Source organism: Electrophorus electricus, chromosome 19, assembly GCF_041902795.1.
Source record: "Electrophorus electricus isolate QZ-2024a chromosome 19, ASM4190279v1, whole genome shotgun sequence".
In the NCBI taxonomy this organism is placed as follows: domain Eukaryota; kingdom Metazoa; phylum Chordata; class Actinopteri; order Gymnotiformes; family Gymnotidae; genus Electrophorus; species Electrophorus electricus.
This window is the reverse complement of record NC_137515.1, coordinates 6,396,870-6,414,161: the sequence shown is the minus strand read 5'-3', so window position 1 is coordinate 6,414,161 and position 17,292 is coordinate 6,396,870. Positions and strand designations below refer to the sequence as shown.

General features: G+C 39.0%; 1 protein-coding gene across 15 annotated transcripts in view; it reads left to right on the top strand.

The window, feature by feature from the left end:
- Positions 1 to 17,292, top strand: part of arl15b (ADP-ribosylation factor-like 15b) — a 61,684-nt gene that overhangs the window by 25,819 nt on the left and 18,573 nt on the right. For 14 of the 15 annotated variants that reach the window (XM_081702024.1, XM_081702025.1, XM_081702029.1 and 11 more), the window contains one exon: positions 573 to 781. In XM_081702024.1, the coding sequence (XP_081558150.1) occupies positions 573 to 781 (209 nt within the window). Of the gene's footprint in view, positions 1 to 572; positions 782 to 8,236; positions 8,329 to 17,292 lie in introns of all 15 variants that reach the window. The other variant, XR_003410450.3, reaches the window with a different exon arrangement.

Sequence of the window (17,292 nt, the reverse complement as noted above, 5' to 3'; positions counted from 1 at the left end):
TTGGTGGCCGCATATTTTTGCGCCCCTCAAAATTGCTCCGCACAAGGGAAACCATATGTTGGCTGTAAAAGTGGATTCATTTGAACTGTGCTGTAGACTGGCCATCACAAGAAATCCTTTTAATATGCTCTTGGGGTCGGCTTAAAAGCAGACACTGCAGCCATGAGCATATCTTCCCATGGAACTATTTCCCTATACAAAGGCCCCCTGCAGAAACTCAAGAGTTGGCATGTGGGCTTGGAGTCATAAAAATGCATATTGCAGTGATCCACAATGATTTTGTGAGGCTGGGGTCCTCTGCTGATATCTTCCAGCTATGCTCAAGCTGGAGCAATGTTGAAATTCTCTCCTTGTTTCAGCTGCCAAAATATTTTTGTCAAGCTTGTTAGCATTAGAGTTGTTTTTAAGATATTTTTTTCTTCCTAGACGCGGTACAATTTGATTTACACTTACAAAAAGATGGGGTGAGTGAGCGTGAGTTTTCCTCAGCTGTCTGGCAAAGGTTGTTATTGATTGTTATGCTTGCCGAGACTTGTGTCGATGTGAATTTGTGCATTCTCCCTGACTTACAGGAGCAGACTCCATTAAGAAATATTGGAGCCGGTATTACCAGGGCTCTCAGGGTGTGGTGTTCGTACTGGACAGCGCCTCATCAGACGAGGACCTAGAGGTGGCACGAACGGAGCTCCACTCAGCCCTGCAGCACCCACAGCTCTGCACGCTGCCCTTCCTCATACTGGCCAACCACCAGGACAAACCCGCCGCCCGCTCTGTGCAAGAGGTAACTGACCACGCTCTCTGGTTAGCTTTAGAGGTTAGCAGTGTGGGACATATGCACTCATACAGTACTGTGCAAAGGCCATACACCACTATTAGATTTGTTGTTTTAGCAATGGTACAATGATTTCTCAGTCTCTTTATTAGAATACAACCAGAAAATACATTTGTATGCAGTTTAAAAAAAAAACTGAAAAAAAGAGCTTCAGTAGGCTACAGTTTCAAGTATTTCGGGTGACCTCCCCTTACACTTGGGGAATATTAGGAACCTGGCTCTCTTAAACCTAAATGGAATGTAACTTAAGTGGAATGGTACCAGAAGATTACTTCAGAAAACGTCAGAACAGTCTCCCCAAAAGAGTTCAAGATATGCTTAGTGCCAAGAGAGGGCACACTAAATACGGACTTTTGCCTGCAGAAGCCATTTTCTTCGGAAACGTGTTTTTTAAAATTTTGTGTACATATTTTTTTGTATTTTCTGTTTGTGTCTTAATAAAGAGACTGGGAAATAATTAAATATGGTCATTATACCATTGTTAAAACAACAAATCCAATGGTGGCCTAAGACCTTTGCGCAGTACTACAAATAATACAGTGTGTGTGAGAGCAGTGTATAATGTGTAAGGGTGTACTCCAGCATATCTAGCTATATGGCAGCACAACTAAAAAGACTGATCCACAGCATCAGCATCTTGCCACTCCCCACCTTCAAATTTGAGTGCCAAAAAAGAGGTGAAATGACATCACAACGTCCCAGTTTCCTATAACTCTATTGCTAATGAAAGAGTAACGTGATCAAACTTTCTAGTTCTGGTGACAACTGTGGGTGCTGAATTATGGATTAACTGTAGCTTTTTATGCATTTAGTGGTACAACATTTGCGGCATTTAGCAGACACTCTTATCCGGAGCGACTTACAAAAGTGCTTTGACATTTATTAATAGAATACATCCTAGCCAGTACAGTAGGTTGAAGTGCAATGCACCAATGAACTAGAATACTGCGGAAATACAGGGGTCGATTGCCTAGAAGTGCAAAATACAAAAACTCTGTCTGAGACAACGATAATTGCAATCAACAATAAGTACTTAAACATCATTGAAATAAACAATACCCTACAATAAGTACTAGTTTCAGTTACTCAACATAGGAGCAGGGTCAGTGGTCATTTAAATATTGCACAAATAGATGGGTCTTCAGTCTGCATTTGAAGACTTCAGGGGACTGTGCTGTCTGGACAAAAAGCAGACGTTCATTCTACCATCTAGGAGCCAGGACAGAGAATAGTCTTGATGCTTGCCTTCCATGAGACTTGAAGCATAGTATTTCAAGTTGAGCTGTACTTGAGGTTCGAAGTACTTGAGGTACAGATCGGGCTTTGACCATTGACCTCATGTATGGAGGCGCTGGTCCATATTTTGCTTTATAGGCAAGCATCAAGCTTTTAAATCTGATGCATGCTGCTACTGGAAGCCAATGAATGGAGCGCAGCAATGGAGTGATGTGTGAACTTCAGAAGACCAGTCTTGCTGCTGCATTCTGGACAAGTTGTAGAGGTGTGATGGCTCTTAAGAGAAAGACCAGCAAGTAGTGAGTTGCAGTAGTCTAGCATTGAGATTAACCTGATAGTAGTAGTCCAATGTGGAAATAATAAATGCATGAACCAGCTTTTCTGCACCATGTAATGATATATTTGAAATCTTTGATTTTTATTTATTTTTTTCCCCCCTGAGGCAGAAAAGGGCTGTCCTAGAAATATTTACATTTACATTTTTCCAAATGACAGCCTGAGATCGAGATGCATTTGAGAGTCCATCAGTGTTTATTACATAATCAAAAGCCTTACTCCTAGTTGTCTGTGCATAATAAGAACACTTTTTTTGTCTTATCAGTATTAAGGCAGAGAATGTTTCCCAACATCCAGTGTCTCATGTCCTTTACACATTCTTCAATAATATTAAGATAATATTTGTCATCTTGTTTGGCTGAGACATAGAAATGTGTCATCAGCCTAGCGGTGGAAACTATTAGAAACTCAGTGTTTAAAATATTCTACCTCTGTATGAAATTATTCGTAAAGGAAAAAGCGTCGGACCCAGAACAGAGCCTTGTGGGACACCAAAACTAATGTTGATTATATTCTGAAAGTATGTATTTGTTTACAAACTGATAAAGGTCTGTTAAGATCTAAACTAGGAAAGTACTGTTCCTTTAATCCTGCCAACATTTAAAATTGTCATCCATAAGGCTCAGACTGTGGCAGAGGTATGTGTGGGTGTGGCAGAAATAATGTTTGACCAGCAGAGGCACTAATCAGTGTAGAGTGGCACAAATGCAGAAAGAGGTTTGATTTTGACTGCATACAAGGTCAACAGCAGTGGCTAGGCATGCTGCCACAATATCCAATAAGAATAACTCCCGTCATTCCCTTTAAAAGACCAGATAGAGCCAGTAACATGGTTTCGTTACAATTTTGTCATGGCAGTGAACATGCAGAAATGGTAAAAATAAGACGGACAAGGAAACATATTTGTCAGTGAAATCAAATCAAAATGTATTTATATAGTGCTTTTTACAACAGATGTCACAAAGCAGCTTTACAAATGTCCAAGTCCAAACCTCCAATGAGCAGGCCAAGGGTGACAGTGGCAAGGAAAAACTCCCTAAAGCATGAGAGAGGAACCAAGACTTGTCCTCTGCCTGACAATGGTCACCACAATAATAATTTTAAGAGAAAAATAAATAAAAAAATGGAAAAAATAAGAAATTATGTCTAATCCAATTTTTTTTGGTGGTCCTAGTCTTGTCCCGTTGGTGTGCATGTGTCTGAAATCCATCCCGCAAGGGAATGTCCATTAAGGGCAACGCAGAAGTAGTTGGCCAGGTTGGAGGTGTGGTGGGAGTAGCCATGTCAACTGAGACGGGTTGAAGCTCAGTAACCTCATGACGGCAGGGGTAGGTGTACCTCGGCAGAAAGAGAGACTAGATTATCAGGCATATCCAGGTACGAGGGTGTGTAAATTGGGGAACTACAATGTGAAATGATGGATTCTGCCAGATCTAGCTATGGCAGCAGAGCTAAAAGGAAACAGCCAGAAGGAAACACGGGCCTGAGGGCACCCTGGAACCTCAGCTCTCCGCTGCTCTCAGTCAACAAATTTGAATGATAAAAAGAGAGGTGAAGTGACCACGTCATAGCATTCCAGTTTACCATAACTCTCAATGCCCATGGACCTCCAGATCTGATTGGAAGTAGTTAATAAAATGCCTGACTGCACAGATAGGTTTTCAGCCTATCCTTAAATATTGAGACTGTATCTGAGTTTTGAACATTTACAGGAAGGATATTCCTGGAGTGATGTGATCAAATGTTGTAGTTAGAACTTTGGCTGCTGCATTTTGAACTAGCTGGAGCTTGTTTAGGCACTTAATGGTCCAGGCAGATAGTAAAGCATTACAGTAGTCCAATCTTGAAGTTATTACTGCTTGGACTAGCTTTTCTGCATCATGTGACGAGAGCATGTTCCTAATCTTTGAAATGTTCCTATGGTGGAGAAAGGTGGTCCTAGAAATATTATTTAGTCACTGCAGAGTCAAAGCAGACCTCCCAGTACTGATAACATTAAACTGGCCTGGGCAGGAGAGTCCCAAATCATACATGAAAACGTTTCTTTTTATTTTCTGGGGGTGTAACAACAATTCATCGTGACGCAATTCACTGCGATGCAGAAATGTGCTGATGGATTATATTGTTCTCTGTTTATTATGCTATCTAATGCAGTTGCATTGCTTGAGCACCAGAGGTTGCACTTGACCTATGGTGAAGCTGTTACAATAGCACATTTTGATATAATAGCATGATATAAAACCAATGTTCCTTGAATTGTCTTTGTATTTTCTTGTAACTGCAGGAGAATTAACATTTCTTTAAAAAAATTATTTGAACAATATTTTCCATTGTTTACAACTGGAAGCATTGTTTTGTTTCTGAAGCATAAACATCTACACATAATTTCTTTATTGCAGGGGAGTAAAGATTCTTTTGTTTGTTTAAAAATATATATAAGAAATGTGTGCTTTTTTTCCCCATTGTTTCTACAGTCAAAAATTTAGTTAAAAATATAGTGAGAAAAGCAATTCATTATCGCGAATCGTATTGAATCTTGAGCAGAGTACATTGTTACACCCCTGTTATTTACAGTAATAATTTAGAAATATCAATGATTGTGATGATACATAGCATTATTGTTGTTCACTCTGGTGAGAACAAAATTCATATTTACATTCACCAACTATGTCGTATTTAATATTAACAATACAATTGTCCAGATGTTCACGTGGTGCCGAATGAAGACCACAAGAGAGATGATGGAGCATTTCTTTGAGCTCTAATCTTGTTGAAGTATAAAACAGAAAGAATGAAGTTTGGTTGGTCAAATATATTTAAACACCAGATCCGTTTGCTATTGAACACACCCCCTTTTTTCCATAGATGTGAGCTTGCACTTTGTGTTACTTCTGGTGCTGCCACCTCCTGCTTGCCATGGTAACTACATTACCCCCTTGGTTTTATGACTGGGGTTGCAGTAATAGTCCTGATGAACACAAAAGGTTATCCATGCAGTCCATGCTTGAAGTCCACTGGAAGGTGATCAATTCCACAATGAGTCAAACTCCTTCCTGTCAAAGTCTGTCCTGTTTATACAGTATGTATACAATTATTAGGCAAGTTGTATTTTTGAGGATTCATTTTATTATTGAACAGATACAGTGCCCTCGGTCAATCCAAACTTTTAATAAACCTCAAACCTAAATATATGAAAAAGTAAGAGTGAGGTTTTGGCTTTCTTAGGAGGCTATCTGTGTGCGTAATTATTGGGTAACTATTAGTGTGCAGAATTATTATGCAACTAAATGAAAAACAGACATTTTCCCATCTCACTTGTTTTTCATCTGTAAAAGTGAGAATAATAAACAACTCAATTTACAAATAATAAACATTTCTGACATTTCAGAAAAAATATAAATGACCAATATAGCCACCATTCTTTTCAATAACAGTCATAAGACTTCTATTCATCGAGTCTGCTAGTTTCTTAGTCTTTTGACGGTCAAATTTTTGTGCAGCAGCATCCACAGCTTCCCAGACACTGTTCAGAGAGCTGTACTGTTTTCCTTCACCATAAATATCCTGTTTAAGAAGGGCCCACAATTTCTCAATAGGGTATAGGTCAGGTGAGGAAGGGGGGCGTTTCATTATTCTTTCATCTTTAAGGCCTTTACTGGCTAGCCACGCAGTGGAGTACTTCAATGCGTGTGATGGAGCATTTGTCCTGCATAAGTCATGATCTTGAAAGATGCAGACTTTTTTTTAAACTAAAAACTGGCTGTAGGTTTCTTTTTTTTCCCCTTCTTTTTCTTTTTCTTTTCTTTTTTTTTTTTTTTACATTTATTTTTTTACAATTTTTGACTTTTCAGAGTCAGTTAAATCTTTTTTGGACCATTTTGCCTGAGGAAAAGAAGCTGCCTAATAATTTTACACACATTGATATAGGGTGTTGATCTCCTTAGGCCACACCCTCCCTCATTACACAAATACACCAGATATGCTTAAATCCAATAAGCATTCAAGTTTATTCATCTTGGAGTTGGAAAGTATGCATAAAAATGAGGTGGTCAAAATACTCACTCCTAATAATTTGTGCACGCTGTGTAGCATAATCCACGAACTGTCCTGAGGAAGATGTAGAGACCTCTGGGCAGTTCATAATTATATCAGAGCAGTTGCTCAGTAAGGTTGACTGACCAAACTACATGAAACGATTCATGTCCTAGATCTTCTTTTCATTTTTAAATTGCATCATAAAAGGAAAAGAGACCCATTATAAACATGATTAAATGGCTTTTGATGGAAAGGAGGAATTAGATCAGGCCTTAGAAAAGGAAAGTTAGCAAAGGTGTTAGCTCGTGTAGCTGTACCAAACCTAGCATCAGGATGTTTTAAAATGAGATATTTTGCTAAATTACAATACTGACATTTTGTGAATTAACGTACAGTTAGAAAATTTGTCCTTTGTAAGAACTAGTAAAATGTACCTTTTACTTCGGTCATTTGATTCAATATAATTGTGAGGTGTAGTGACTCCGAATAAGTCTATTCAATCCAAAGTACAACTTCTATAGCCAAGTGTAAACTTGAGCATTGTGTAAGGATAAGGTTAATTAATTATTAAATTAATTTTAGGATAAGTATTTCTTGTATGTTGCAGAAGAGAAATGAGTTGTTCAGTTTATGCCAAACTTATTCACTAAGTTTGTGCCATGGTGATAATTTGCTAACTTACATTCTGTACACATACAATCTATACACATTTAAGAAGTCTGATACAACATTGTAAAGTTTCAGTAATTCTACTAGATACTACTGCATTGCCTTGCAGTGTTCTACCAATATAATTTCATTGTTGTGTTGGCAGCAAAGTAGATAAAGAATAGAAGATGAAAGGTATGAGACTGGATGAAAAGTAGTAATCAAGTTTGGAAAGTAATGCCAAATACAGAAATGCAGTCGCAGATGATGCCAGGAACATGTCCTTTAGTTGGTTAGAGATATGTAAAAGTAGCAACATGCTTACAGGATGTAAGTAAAACTGCCTAAACTAAAAGTTTTAGTTCTACCGCCCCCTTGAGATCCACTTGTTGACTCTTAACATCTATAGATACCTCCTCTTTGACTGGTTCTGCCTTTCTTTCCACCTCCTGGCTGTGTCCTTGTGACACGAGTAGAGTAGAGAGAGATGCCTTCAAAAATAACATTACCTGAATCTACAGTTTACAGGAAGGATCTTTGGAGTTTAGGAATTTCCAAGTCTTCATCAGGCTTATAGGCTCTCAAGTTTCTCAAACCATCTTTGTGGTCTTTCTGATGTCATGCATTAATGGGTCACTTTAGTGTGCGAAAAGTGTGACGTGTTCTCAGAAAAGGGTGAAGATTATATAAAAAGAGGGTATTAAAGGTCCTGTCTTCTATGATCCCTGGTCCATTTCTTCCTGGGAAAACTGCTCCCTTTAAGCAGTTCAGTTTGCTGTTTGATTTCAGTGGCTATAATGGTTGTTGATGTTTCATCTACAAAAAGGGAATTCACCCCAACAAGAGCTTTGCAAAGCTAAGTGCATCTGTCCCTAATGGAAAATGGCTGTGACCGTATGAAAGTAGGTAGATACCCAGGGGTAGTTTTCCAAATTAACCTGACTTTCTCTCATTCTCTTGCGTAGGACAAATCCAAGAGTCTACACGCAATTTCCCTTAAGTAGTTTTCGATGTAATTTAACCTTGTTGGGTCTATGCTTTAAACGAGAAAGTTCAAAGACCTATACTCTTTGAATAGAAACTTAGACTTTCACTATGCAAGTGGTATGACAGTAGCATGCTTCCTTCCTTCTTGTTCCTTGTCCATAGGGCCAACAATGAGCCTTCACACTTCAAGTTGAGAAATGTCCACATTTCTTCTTGAGGAAAGGGCTAGAACATGTTCATCACTCTGCCAGCAGGTGCGTAGGTCTGTGGAATTCATGTAAAGCCTTTTAGCTGCTTTGTCTAATGGGCTTGACATCATGCACTGAATAAGTACCACAAAAAGACAGCAGGATTAGCTTTACTTTTTTCTTACACAAGAGTCTGGAGGAGGAACCTAGCTTTAAGAGGAGTCTTAAGACTTATAGCAGGAGGAATCATAGGAGGCATCTCTTGAATGTTGATTCTCCACAGAGACTTCAGCTTCTGAGGGTGAGCAGTCAGTAGTATCATCAGTATAATGAGAGGAGTAGCTAGTGACACCTGATTTTGACTTTAGTGATGTGGACTGGAGCTTGATCCTTAGGGTGATGACAGGTATATGACAGTGTGTGACAGTCCTCCCATGGTAGGCTGAGGAGTGAGGTTCTCCTCAGTAGCTAGGCTACAAAGAGGTGTGCTAATCTTGGTTCAAGAAGTACCAGACCTAGTAGCAAGGAAATTTATGCTCTTACATATGCAAGCTCACTCTCCCTATGGAGGGGAAAACTTTCTGTTAAGCTCATGTGGTGTTCGTTTCATTTTCAGTGAGTGGTCAGTTTGAGGTTGTGAATGCTCTCAACCTCAGAACTGAACTTAGCGGTGTCTAAGAAATCTGTTTTCCTTGCATAGTGTTTCTAATTCTAAGATGGTTTGCTGCTGATATTAAAACTTCTTTCATAGGAGTCTCCTTAATTGAGTCCTTTTAGAGGCTCATGAATTTTCTTTCTTCTTGGTTCAGTCCTCTTAAGGAGCTGAGCAACCAAAGATGAAAAAAGTATTGTTTTACAAAAGCTTTGGTTAGTATTTCCAATTGTACCTACCGATTAGTTGCAAACAAAAAAGACAAATCAGGTGAGGTTCCCCTGTTAAAGTAGAAAATGGCTAAAGCTTGTGCCTGAACAAAGGACAATACCGCTGGTTTTGACAACTAACAAAATCAGTGGTGTGTGTGAACCTGTGTAAGGAGAGACAATGACAAGAGGTATATATGTTACTAAGATGAAAAGAGAGAAGGAGGGGGTGGGGGGATATGCCAATAACTTCCAGTGTGTACAAATATGGAGTTTGAGATGAGAGATGTTTCTAAGAGATTTATACAGAGGAAGATTCTGATATGGATCAATCTGAATATGGTATCGTCATGCCATGTTGCTGTTTCTTGAAGGAAAAGAGTAAAAATGAACTCTCTTGTTCTTGTTGAAACAGTTCCAAAATGAACAATCACAAACCTTATGTTGCTGATACCCGAATTAGCTTAGTCAAGACCAAACCACGATTTACTTATCAAGGTTTGTGGCTTGATGTGAAATTGTCAACCCAGTGCTCTGATGGTCACCCTGAGAGTTACAGGGCCTGACATGCATTATTTAACAACAATGTTTGGGAGGTGGAGGCCTTTAATTTTGACAGAAAAAGAAGAAATTGACCTTTTAGTGAAGAGGCTTTTCTGTCAATCAGCTGAGCATGTTAATGGCACCAAGAATGCACTCAAGATGGCGTGGAAATGTGTGCTCCAGGGCTATAGAGGTTATTGAAGGCTTGCTGTAGAAGAGGCTAGACAGTTTTGTCAAGATTTCCAGTAAAGTGATTTGCTAATGGGGTTTCAAGCAGAAAGGCTTGAAGTTGACTATTCAGGTCTTGCTTATTTGGATATGGTTCGAGGAACAAGTAAAAAAGCTGCTGTTTCCTGCAGCAGGTGAAGATGCACAACGATCCAAGTTATTCACTTTAGCTCCTCTCACTTCTGACTGCTAAAGTGAAGAGGAGTTGGGTATGGCAACCTCAGAACATCTGTCTTGGTTCACAAAACTAGGGTCTGTGCTACCAAAAGAACCTGCATGTGCGAAGACTGTAGATCCTTCCAAGATATGCTCATACGCAGCAGGCCCCACCAATTACGTGAATATCGTGTGTTTAGAGAAAACTCCCTTGAAGAAAGCAAAGCATTTTACAAACGGAGCGTCATCTGTTTGCATTGCTGTAGTTCTTCACATCTTGCCAAAACCTGTGAGAAGACTGTTAAATGCACTGAATGCAACACTGAGAAACATATTGCAGCTCTTCATCCTGAACGTAATCTGCAGCTCTTGAATGCTTTCACACTAGTGTTTTAGGCAGGGGGGAGGATGAAATCGACAGCGCCGAAGCCACTGTGACTGCAAAATGTGCTCATCAAACTTTAGTGATATTGCTCAAGTATTTCTTTACTAAACGTTTCCCTGTTGTCCAGGGGAAATGCAGTCATTGTTGTTCAAAGTAATCGTGAGGTCAAAGTAATTGGTGAGGTCAATTTATTTATTTTTTAAATCTTAAACTGTCTCAAATCTCCTTATTCACTGAGCACTTGTGCAAGCACAGTCAAAACTGCATGCAGACTGTCTCATGGTTTCCAGGCAGTCTATGAATGGCTAAGTCAGCATCCCAGTACCCACTCTTATGGAGTGTGATGAGATCCTTAATGACTGGATACACGGATTCCCATTCTGTATGAGTTTAACCAGGAATATCTAAAATCCAAGACGGGACAGAATCCAGAGCTGGACCCTGATGCTCCAGTGTGGACATGCAGAATTAACCCCACAGCTCAGAAATGAGGAAGATTGCAGGGACATCTCAAATTTTGAGACTTATCCAAAAAAGCCAAGTCAAATCTGTGTGGCTTTTGACTCGAGTACTTGTGACAAGGTGTTTGAATAATGTCTTGCCAAAGGGCCCAGACCTCAACAATAGCCAACTTTGAGTGATTATTTGTTTTCAGAAGGACACTGTCATCTTCGTGATGGACATACAGCATGTGTTCCATTGTTTTGTAGTCAGATCAGAGGATCAGAACTTCTTGTGATTCTTTTGGTACCAGGACTCAGTAATCAATCAAGTGTCAGATGAAGGTTCATGTATTTGGAAACAGCCCTTCTTCTGTTGTAGCCATTTATTGTCTCATATTTGCTGCTCAGAAAGAAGATGATAATTTATTTTGACAGACACAAAGGAGGTCATAGAAAGATACTTCTATGTTGACAGTTGGCTAAATTCAGTACCTACTGACCTTTTAAAGAAAACGTAGGATATGCTGGCATACTCAGTCCCCTGGATGCATAATTTTCCAGCAACAAAGGCGTCACAGAGGCCTTTCCAGTTAAGGATCATGCCAGTCATGTAAAGGATCCAGATTTCAGTGCTGACACTATCTGTCCCGAGAAGTACTGGGATTAGCTGGAATCTGAAGGATGATTCATTCACCTTCCAGGTGTCTATGAAAATAGGCCATTCGTACTCTTTGAGATTTTGTTAACTGTAAACAACCTATAAGATCATTTGGGGTTTGTTGCTCCTGTAGTCATGCAAGAAAAAAACCTTACTTCAAGATCTTACTGTGGATGCTGAAGTCTTAGGTTGCACCCTTTTACTATCTGAAAGACCAGGCACACAGTGAGAGACTCCATTCAGGAACTTCACCATCATGTCTAGACTCCCTATACACAAATCTCTTCTGAAGCCTCACACAGAGAGCTTTGTATATTTGCAGACACTTCTGTTCAAGTGATGGCTGATATTGCCTACTTGAAAGAAGAAATATCCAGGGATTATCACTCAGGATTTTTCTTGGGTAAAACCAAGCCAATCCCTACCGCGAGAACTCATTTAGAGCTTTGTACTGCTGTGCTAGCTGTAAACTTAATTATAAATGAATTATGACTGAGAGTGACACAAAAGTATATGCTGTCAGCTTCTTTATAGATAGTAGGGTAGTCGTAGGATACATCTTCAGTGAAAAACGATCATTCTGTCTTTGTCAGCAAAAGTCCAACAAATAAGGGGTTACTCTTTTTTCCACAATAGTAGCGCTGCTGAACCTAACCCAGCTGGCTGTGCTACAAGATCTGTTTCAGCAGCACAGCTTGGATGTTTGGCTAATTGGACCTGCATTCCTACTACAGTCTGAGCAATTCGCAAATGAGACATTGACCTTGGAGCTTGTTGATCCTGTGCAAGATGTGGAGATTTGTCTTCAAGTAGGACCACTTAGGACCACTATTTGAAGTAATTACATGGTGACCAATGTTTTGATCATTTTTCCAGTTAGTAATCCCCTGAAACATCATATTGCTTTAAAAAGGTTGAAGAGCTTCTGAGTTTCACATTAGTCTGCTGGGTGTTAGGTGGACTGGAAAATTTGAATTAGAAGCTGGATAATAAGCTAGCTTTAGCTAATGTCAGTCTTTTTTTTAATCTGTGATATCCATGCATGATATCTGTACAAATACAGCATATATATTACACAAAAAAGTCTGACCCAAATAACCGAACCACAGTTCCACAGTGGTTTTTAGTTTAAAAAAAAACAAAAAAAAGGGTGGTGGTCCGTATCAAGGTCGGGCAATATTCAAATGCAAGATGTCTGTATCAGATTGGTACAGAAAAAGTGAGTATTGTGATCTCTAGTTTTTATGTGGTTACCTAATATATAGCTTTAATTCTTTTTTAGATACCAGTCATACTATATAAAGAAGTGTTTTATACATATGAAATGACCATAGATGTATATTTGTTGGTGCAAATATGAAATGTATGCTATAGAGCATTAAGAAATGTGAGAAATTAGTAAGAAAGTTAATTAACTGCCTGTCAAATTGTACATTTGAGTATAAAGAGGTCAGATCAACCACTATGACAAAACTTGGTTTTGTTTGGGGTGGGGTTTTTTTTTTGTCATATTTTCTTAACAGATATTTTATGGAAATGTTCTTGAAATTTATATTTGATAAATCAATCACACTAACAAAACATTGACATAAACTGCGAAATAGATGTGATTTTATAGTTTGTTTGCCAAAAGGTCAATTAGTTATGGAAAAAAACTCAAAGAAAAAAATCTTGAAATTGTATAGTGATACCAATATTGTTTAAAACATGTAGAAAACATGTAGGACACGTCTAACTGGTTTAAATGTGATTTTCTTTGTTCATAGTAATAATAGTAATAAAAAGAAGAAGCAACTATTTCCAAACAGTTACTTTCATACATTGATCAATGCTACAAGTGTTTTGCAGGATGACTTCCTTTAAAGTAGCCAATTCCTTTAAACTGCCCATTTAAAGCCTGTGAGCAACAACTGCAGCCATTGCTCAGCCTAACCGTCTGGTCAGGATAGTGGAGGTATGGCTTTGGTTTGCCTCTGTCTACGCTGAGGAATCAGCTTGTTTTTTGCAAACAGTGACAGACCTCAGACCCCATGAGTATTCTGTCTCCACCCACTGCAGAGCTGCTCCAATGATCCTGTCTGCTTTTTCAAAGCTTCCACATTGCAAGAAAGACAATGAGGCCTTGTACTAAGGAGCCCCAAAAAAATTATAAAGTGTATGTGGGGGCGTGAGTATTGCTTCTCTTTTCTCATTTCATGTCATAATAGTGTATTTTATTTTATTTTTATTGACATGTTCAAAAAAGTTGTCTTACTGGTGATGAGAGAAATTAACCTGTAAAACACTAGGAATGTGTGGATTGTCTCTTCTGTAATTGTTTTTTTTTTTTTTTTCATGATCATCTTGTTTTTAGTTTTTATCTTTTAAGACTTGGATTATTCATGCCTTGTGTATTCGCTTGTGTGTGTCTAGCTTGGCACTTACATAGCTGTGCTGTAGAAATTTGGATTGTTAGTGTGTGTGTGCGTGCGTGCGCTCTCTTTACACACACACACATCTGTTCTCTGTGGTGGTGAAATCTTCCTGTGGGCTGCAGGGTATAGGCCAATGCTCGGACCACTAATTAACAGACCGTGAAGTGGCCCTGAGTGAGAAGTATATATCAGGCTTTAGAGAATTAAAAATCCCTTTTCACTGATGTATGTCAAAATTGGGCTTTTGTCAGATGGCTGCCTCATTTCTATCTGTAGATATTGATGTGGACTGTCCCTTTTTATTAACCTAACAAAGTAATTGAATAGTTGTTACCAACCTCATTTCCCACAGGCAACACACAACCAATGACATATACAGCAATGCTTTCTGAATATTTGCTCATGTCCCCATTTGTGAATTGCAGAAAGAATTACAGTTCAAGGAAATGCCAGTTTCATTTTGCAGTTGTTTTTTTCCTGTCTAGATAAATATAATCTTTTTTGGATTCTAATTAGCTTGCCATGAAAGTATTTCTCTCATGCCAACGCTATTTTTTTTTTCATGTTGGCAAATACCTTAAACTTGATATTAATCTCTCTGAAGTATGGCTAGTTCTTCTCTAATTCATTTTATACATCAGGGGCGCATTGAGCCCCTCATTATTGAACTGTTAGTTTGGCAGTAATTTAGAGGTTGTATGTGCCCTCTAAAACAAAAACATTTGACAAAGCAAATTTTTGTAAAGCAACTTTGTGACAAAAGTTGTGAAAAGCCATATACAAACAATTATGAACTGAACTAAAATTCAAAAGAATTTTCTTTTCTCCTCCTCCTCCTACTACTGTACTACAACCGTGACTAAAACCTAATTGGACTAAAACAGATCTCACATAATGTGCTAATCTATGCATATATGAAAAAGGATTTTAAAGATAATGTAAAGTTGTGAGTAGTTGTTTGATTACCAAGTCTAAAATAAGTTTCTTACTGTACTTGAGAAGGCTCTTCTTCCTTGCAAGCTGGAAGACTACAAGCTTAGTGTGGTGCCATTTACATTTTAAGAAAGAATTGATTAAAATTGTACATCTGTTAATATACCTGATGTGATTGATCCTAACACTGATCCTGATGTGATTTTGTCACTGTTTTGGTACTGCTCCCCACTGGGTCTTTAAAAAGTTCTGTTAATAGCTTGTGTGCACCCTCTAAAACATGCGTGCTCTACAGTGAAAGACATTTTAAAAGCTTTTTTCTTTCTTTCTCTACAGCTGACGCATGATGGTACAGAAATGGAGCACATGTTGAGATGTGTGCATGTATGTGAAGTGTAGTATATTAAAGATAAAATAATGTCTCAGCAGGGAGTGATCACATTGAACCTGAATAAGCTGATCTGCTAAAGGTCTCAGCAACTACATGAAAAATAACCTATAATTGCTTCCCTCTTGAGTACAAATTGCCCAGCCGAGCTTTACTACTGCCCACAGAGATTACTTGAAATTTGCAAGCAGTCCAGTGAACACTAGTTTGAGCTGGAATAGTGTAGCGGTATTCTTGATTGAGTTGGTAATGTCACACCATGTGTGGTGTTGCACAATTATTCCAGTTGACTTTCCAGTTAAGTAGAGAAATGTCTCCCTAAGCCAGAACGTGTCTGTCGGACGGGGGGGTTGTTTTTTGTTTTTTGTTTGTTTTCGTCTTTTAAGGAGAAAAAGATCTAGTATGATTCATCTGGCATGAAACAATTTAATAATTTACAGGTTATGTTACTGTATTTAATCGAAATCTGATGCAAGAGTGTATTCCAGGGAAGTCTGATGCAATCTGAAGGGATTGTGATTGAGGCTGTCTCAGTCCAAGCAGTCATTTTCCTTCTCGCTGGTAATCAGATGATGCTTGCTGGCTCCAAACAACAGACTCATTTCTAGTTTACCCTGGGGGTTTGGAATTTACTCAAACGACAGTGGCGTGGTTTCCAACACACGTTAACACGCACGCACACCTAGAGCCTTTCCTCAGTTTCTTCTAACATTTGCTATAGAAACAAGATCAGATGTCTCTATTTTGTGCATGTTATTTACTCAGGATAACTGCTCTAGGTTGTTTGAAAATTTAAAAATAATGGTTGTTTTTGGACTGCTGTGTGGTTTTAACCACTATTCACCACGAACAATTCTTTTGTGTTTGAGTAAATGCCTTCTCTTTATTTTCACTTGCTATCAACTTGATATAAATCTTAATGATTTTGTTTATTAGTACCTGTGAGTAAAGGCATGTCCTTCATTCTAAAGGAAAGGATGGTGGAACTCTATGCTGTTGGATCTCTGTGCTTTTGGAACTCTGCCTTGATGTTTGGGGAACTCTGGGGTCTCCACAACTATAGTAGCTGAAACGCTTCGGAGTTTAGCACTACAGTCATTTAGTATTCCTATTTGCCCCTTTTTGTCTTACGGAAAGTGCCCTCTGTGTTTCTGGAAACTATGGAACCCCCTCTCCACGCATCCACAAACCCACACACTCGAACACCCTCCTTCTACCATGGGTGATGGGATTTGTTTGTGAATTATAGTAATATTAAAATGACCACATCTCTTCATGCAGACAGGGCAAGTGTAACATTTGGCTCCAGTGGAGTTGTAACTGAGACATGGAGAGACAGGCATGAGAAGCAAAAGCACAGTGACTCCATAGAGCTTGCAAATACCTTTTTATAAGTATACTGGTACAGCACCTCATCCCTTTGCAATTGAGAGTGCAGAATGGGCAGACACAGGGCAGAACCCTCCCCACAATCCCTTTTGCTCATGTGCTTTTGTCATTCACAACATGCTCAGCCAAAGCAGCACCACATTCTTTAGTCCTTATTACCAAAGAAGTTAATTAAGGTGCAAAATGGACTTTGACCTTTGTCCCCCAGAGGATTCGCAATGTCAGGCTATTAACATACAATGCGCTTAGCATGCTTTATATAGCTAATGTTGAGGAATCTATGTATACTTTAAACTCTGTGTGAGTGAAAGGACAAGATTGAGGGGAAAATTTGGGGGGAAAGTTGAGAAACCTCCTCATTGTCTTCAGGCACCATCTATTGAAAAAATGTTTTTTTGGGTGGTGGCATATTTTCTTCCATGACTGTTGTGAAAGCAGCATTTGAGAGATGCAGACAAAGGGAATCTTGTGTGCCTGAAAGAGAGTGAACTGTGGTGGGCCTGTCTGGCCTGGAGAGAAAATGAGCCTGCCCAGACGCATTGTATGGCATGGTGGGCAGCCTAACTCGTTCATTCTGCATGCAGTAAGAGAGGTCAGAACCCGGGCCAAGGGCCCCAGTTGCGTCTATATGG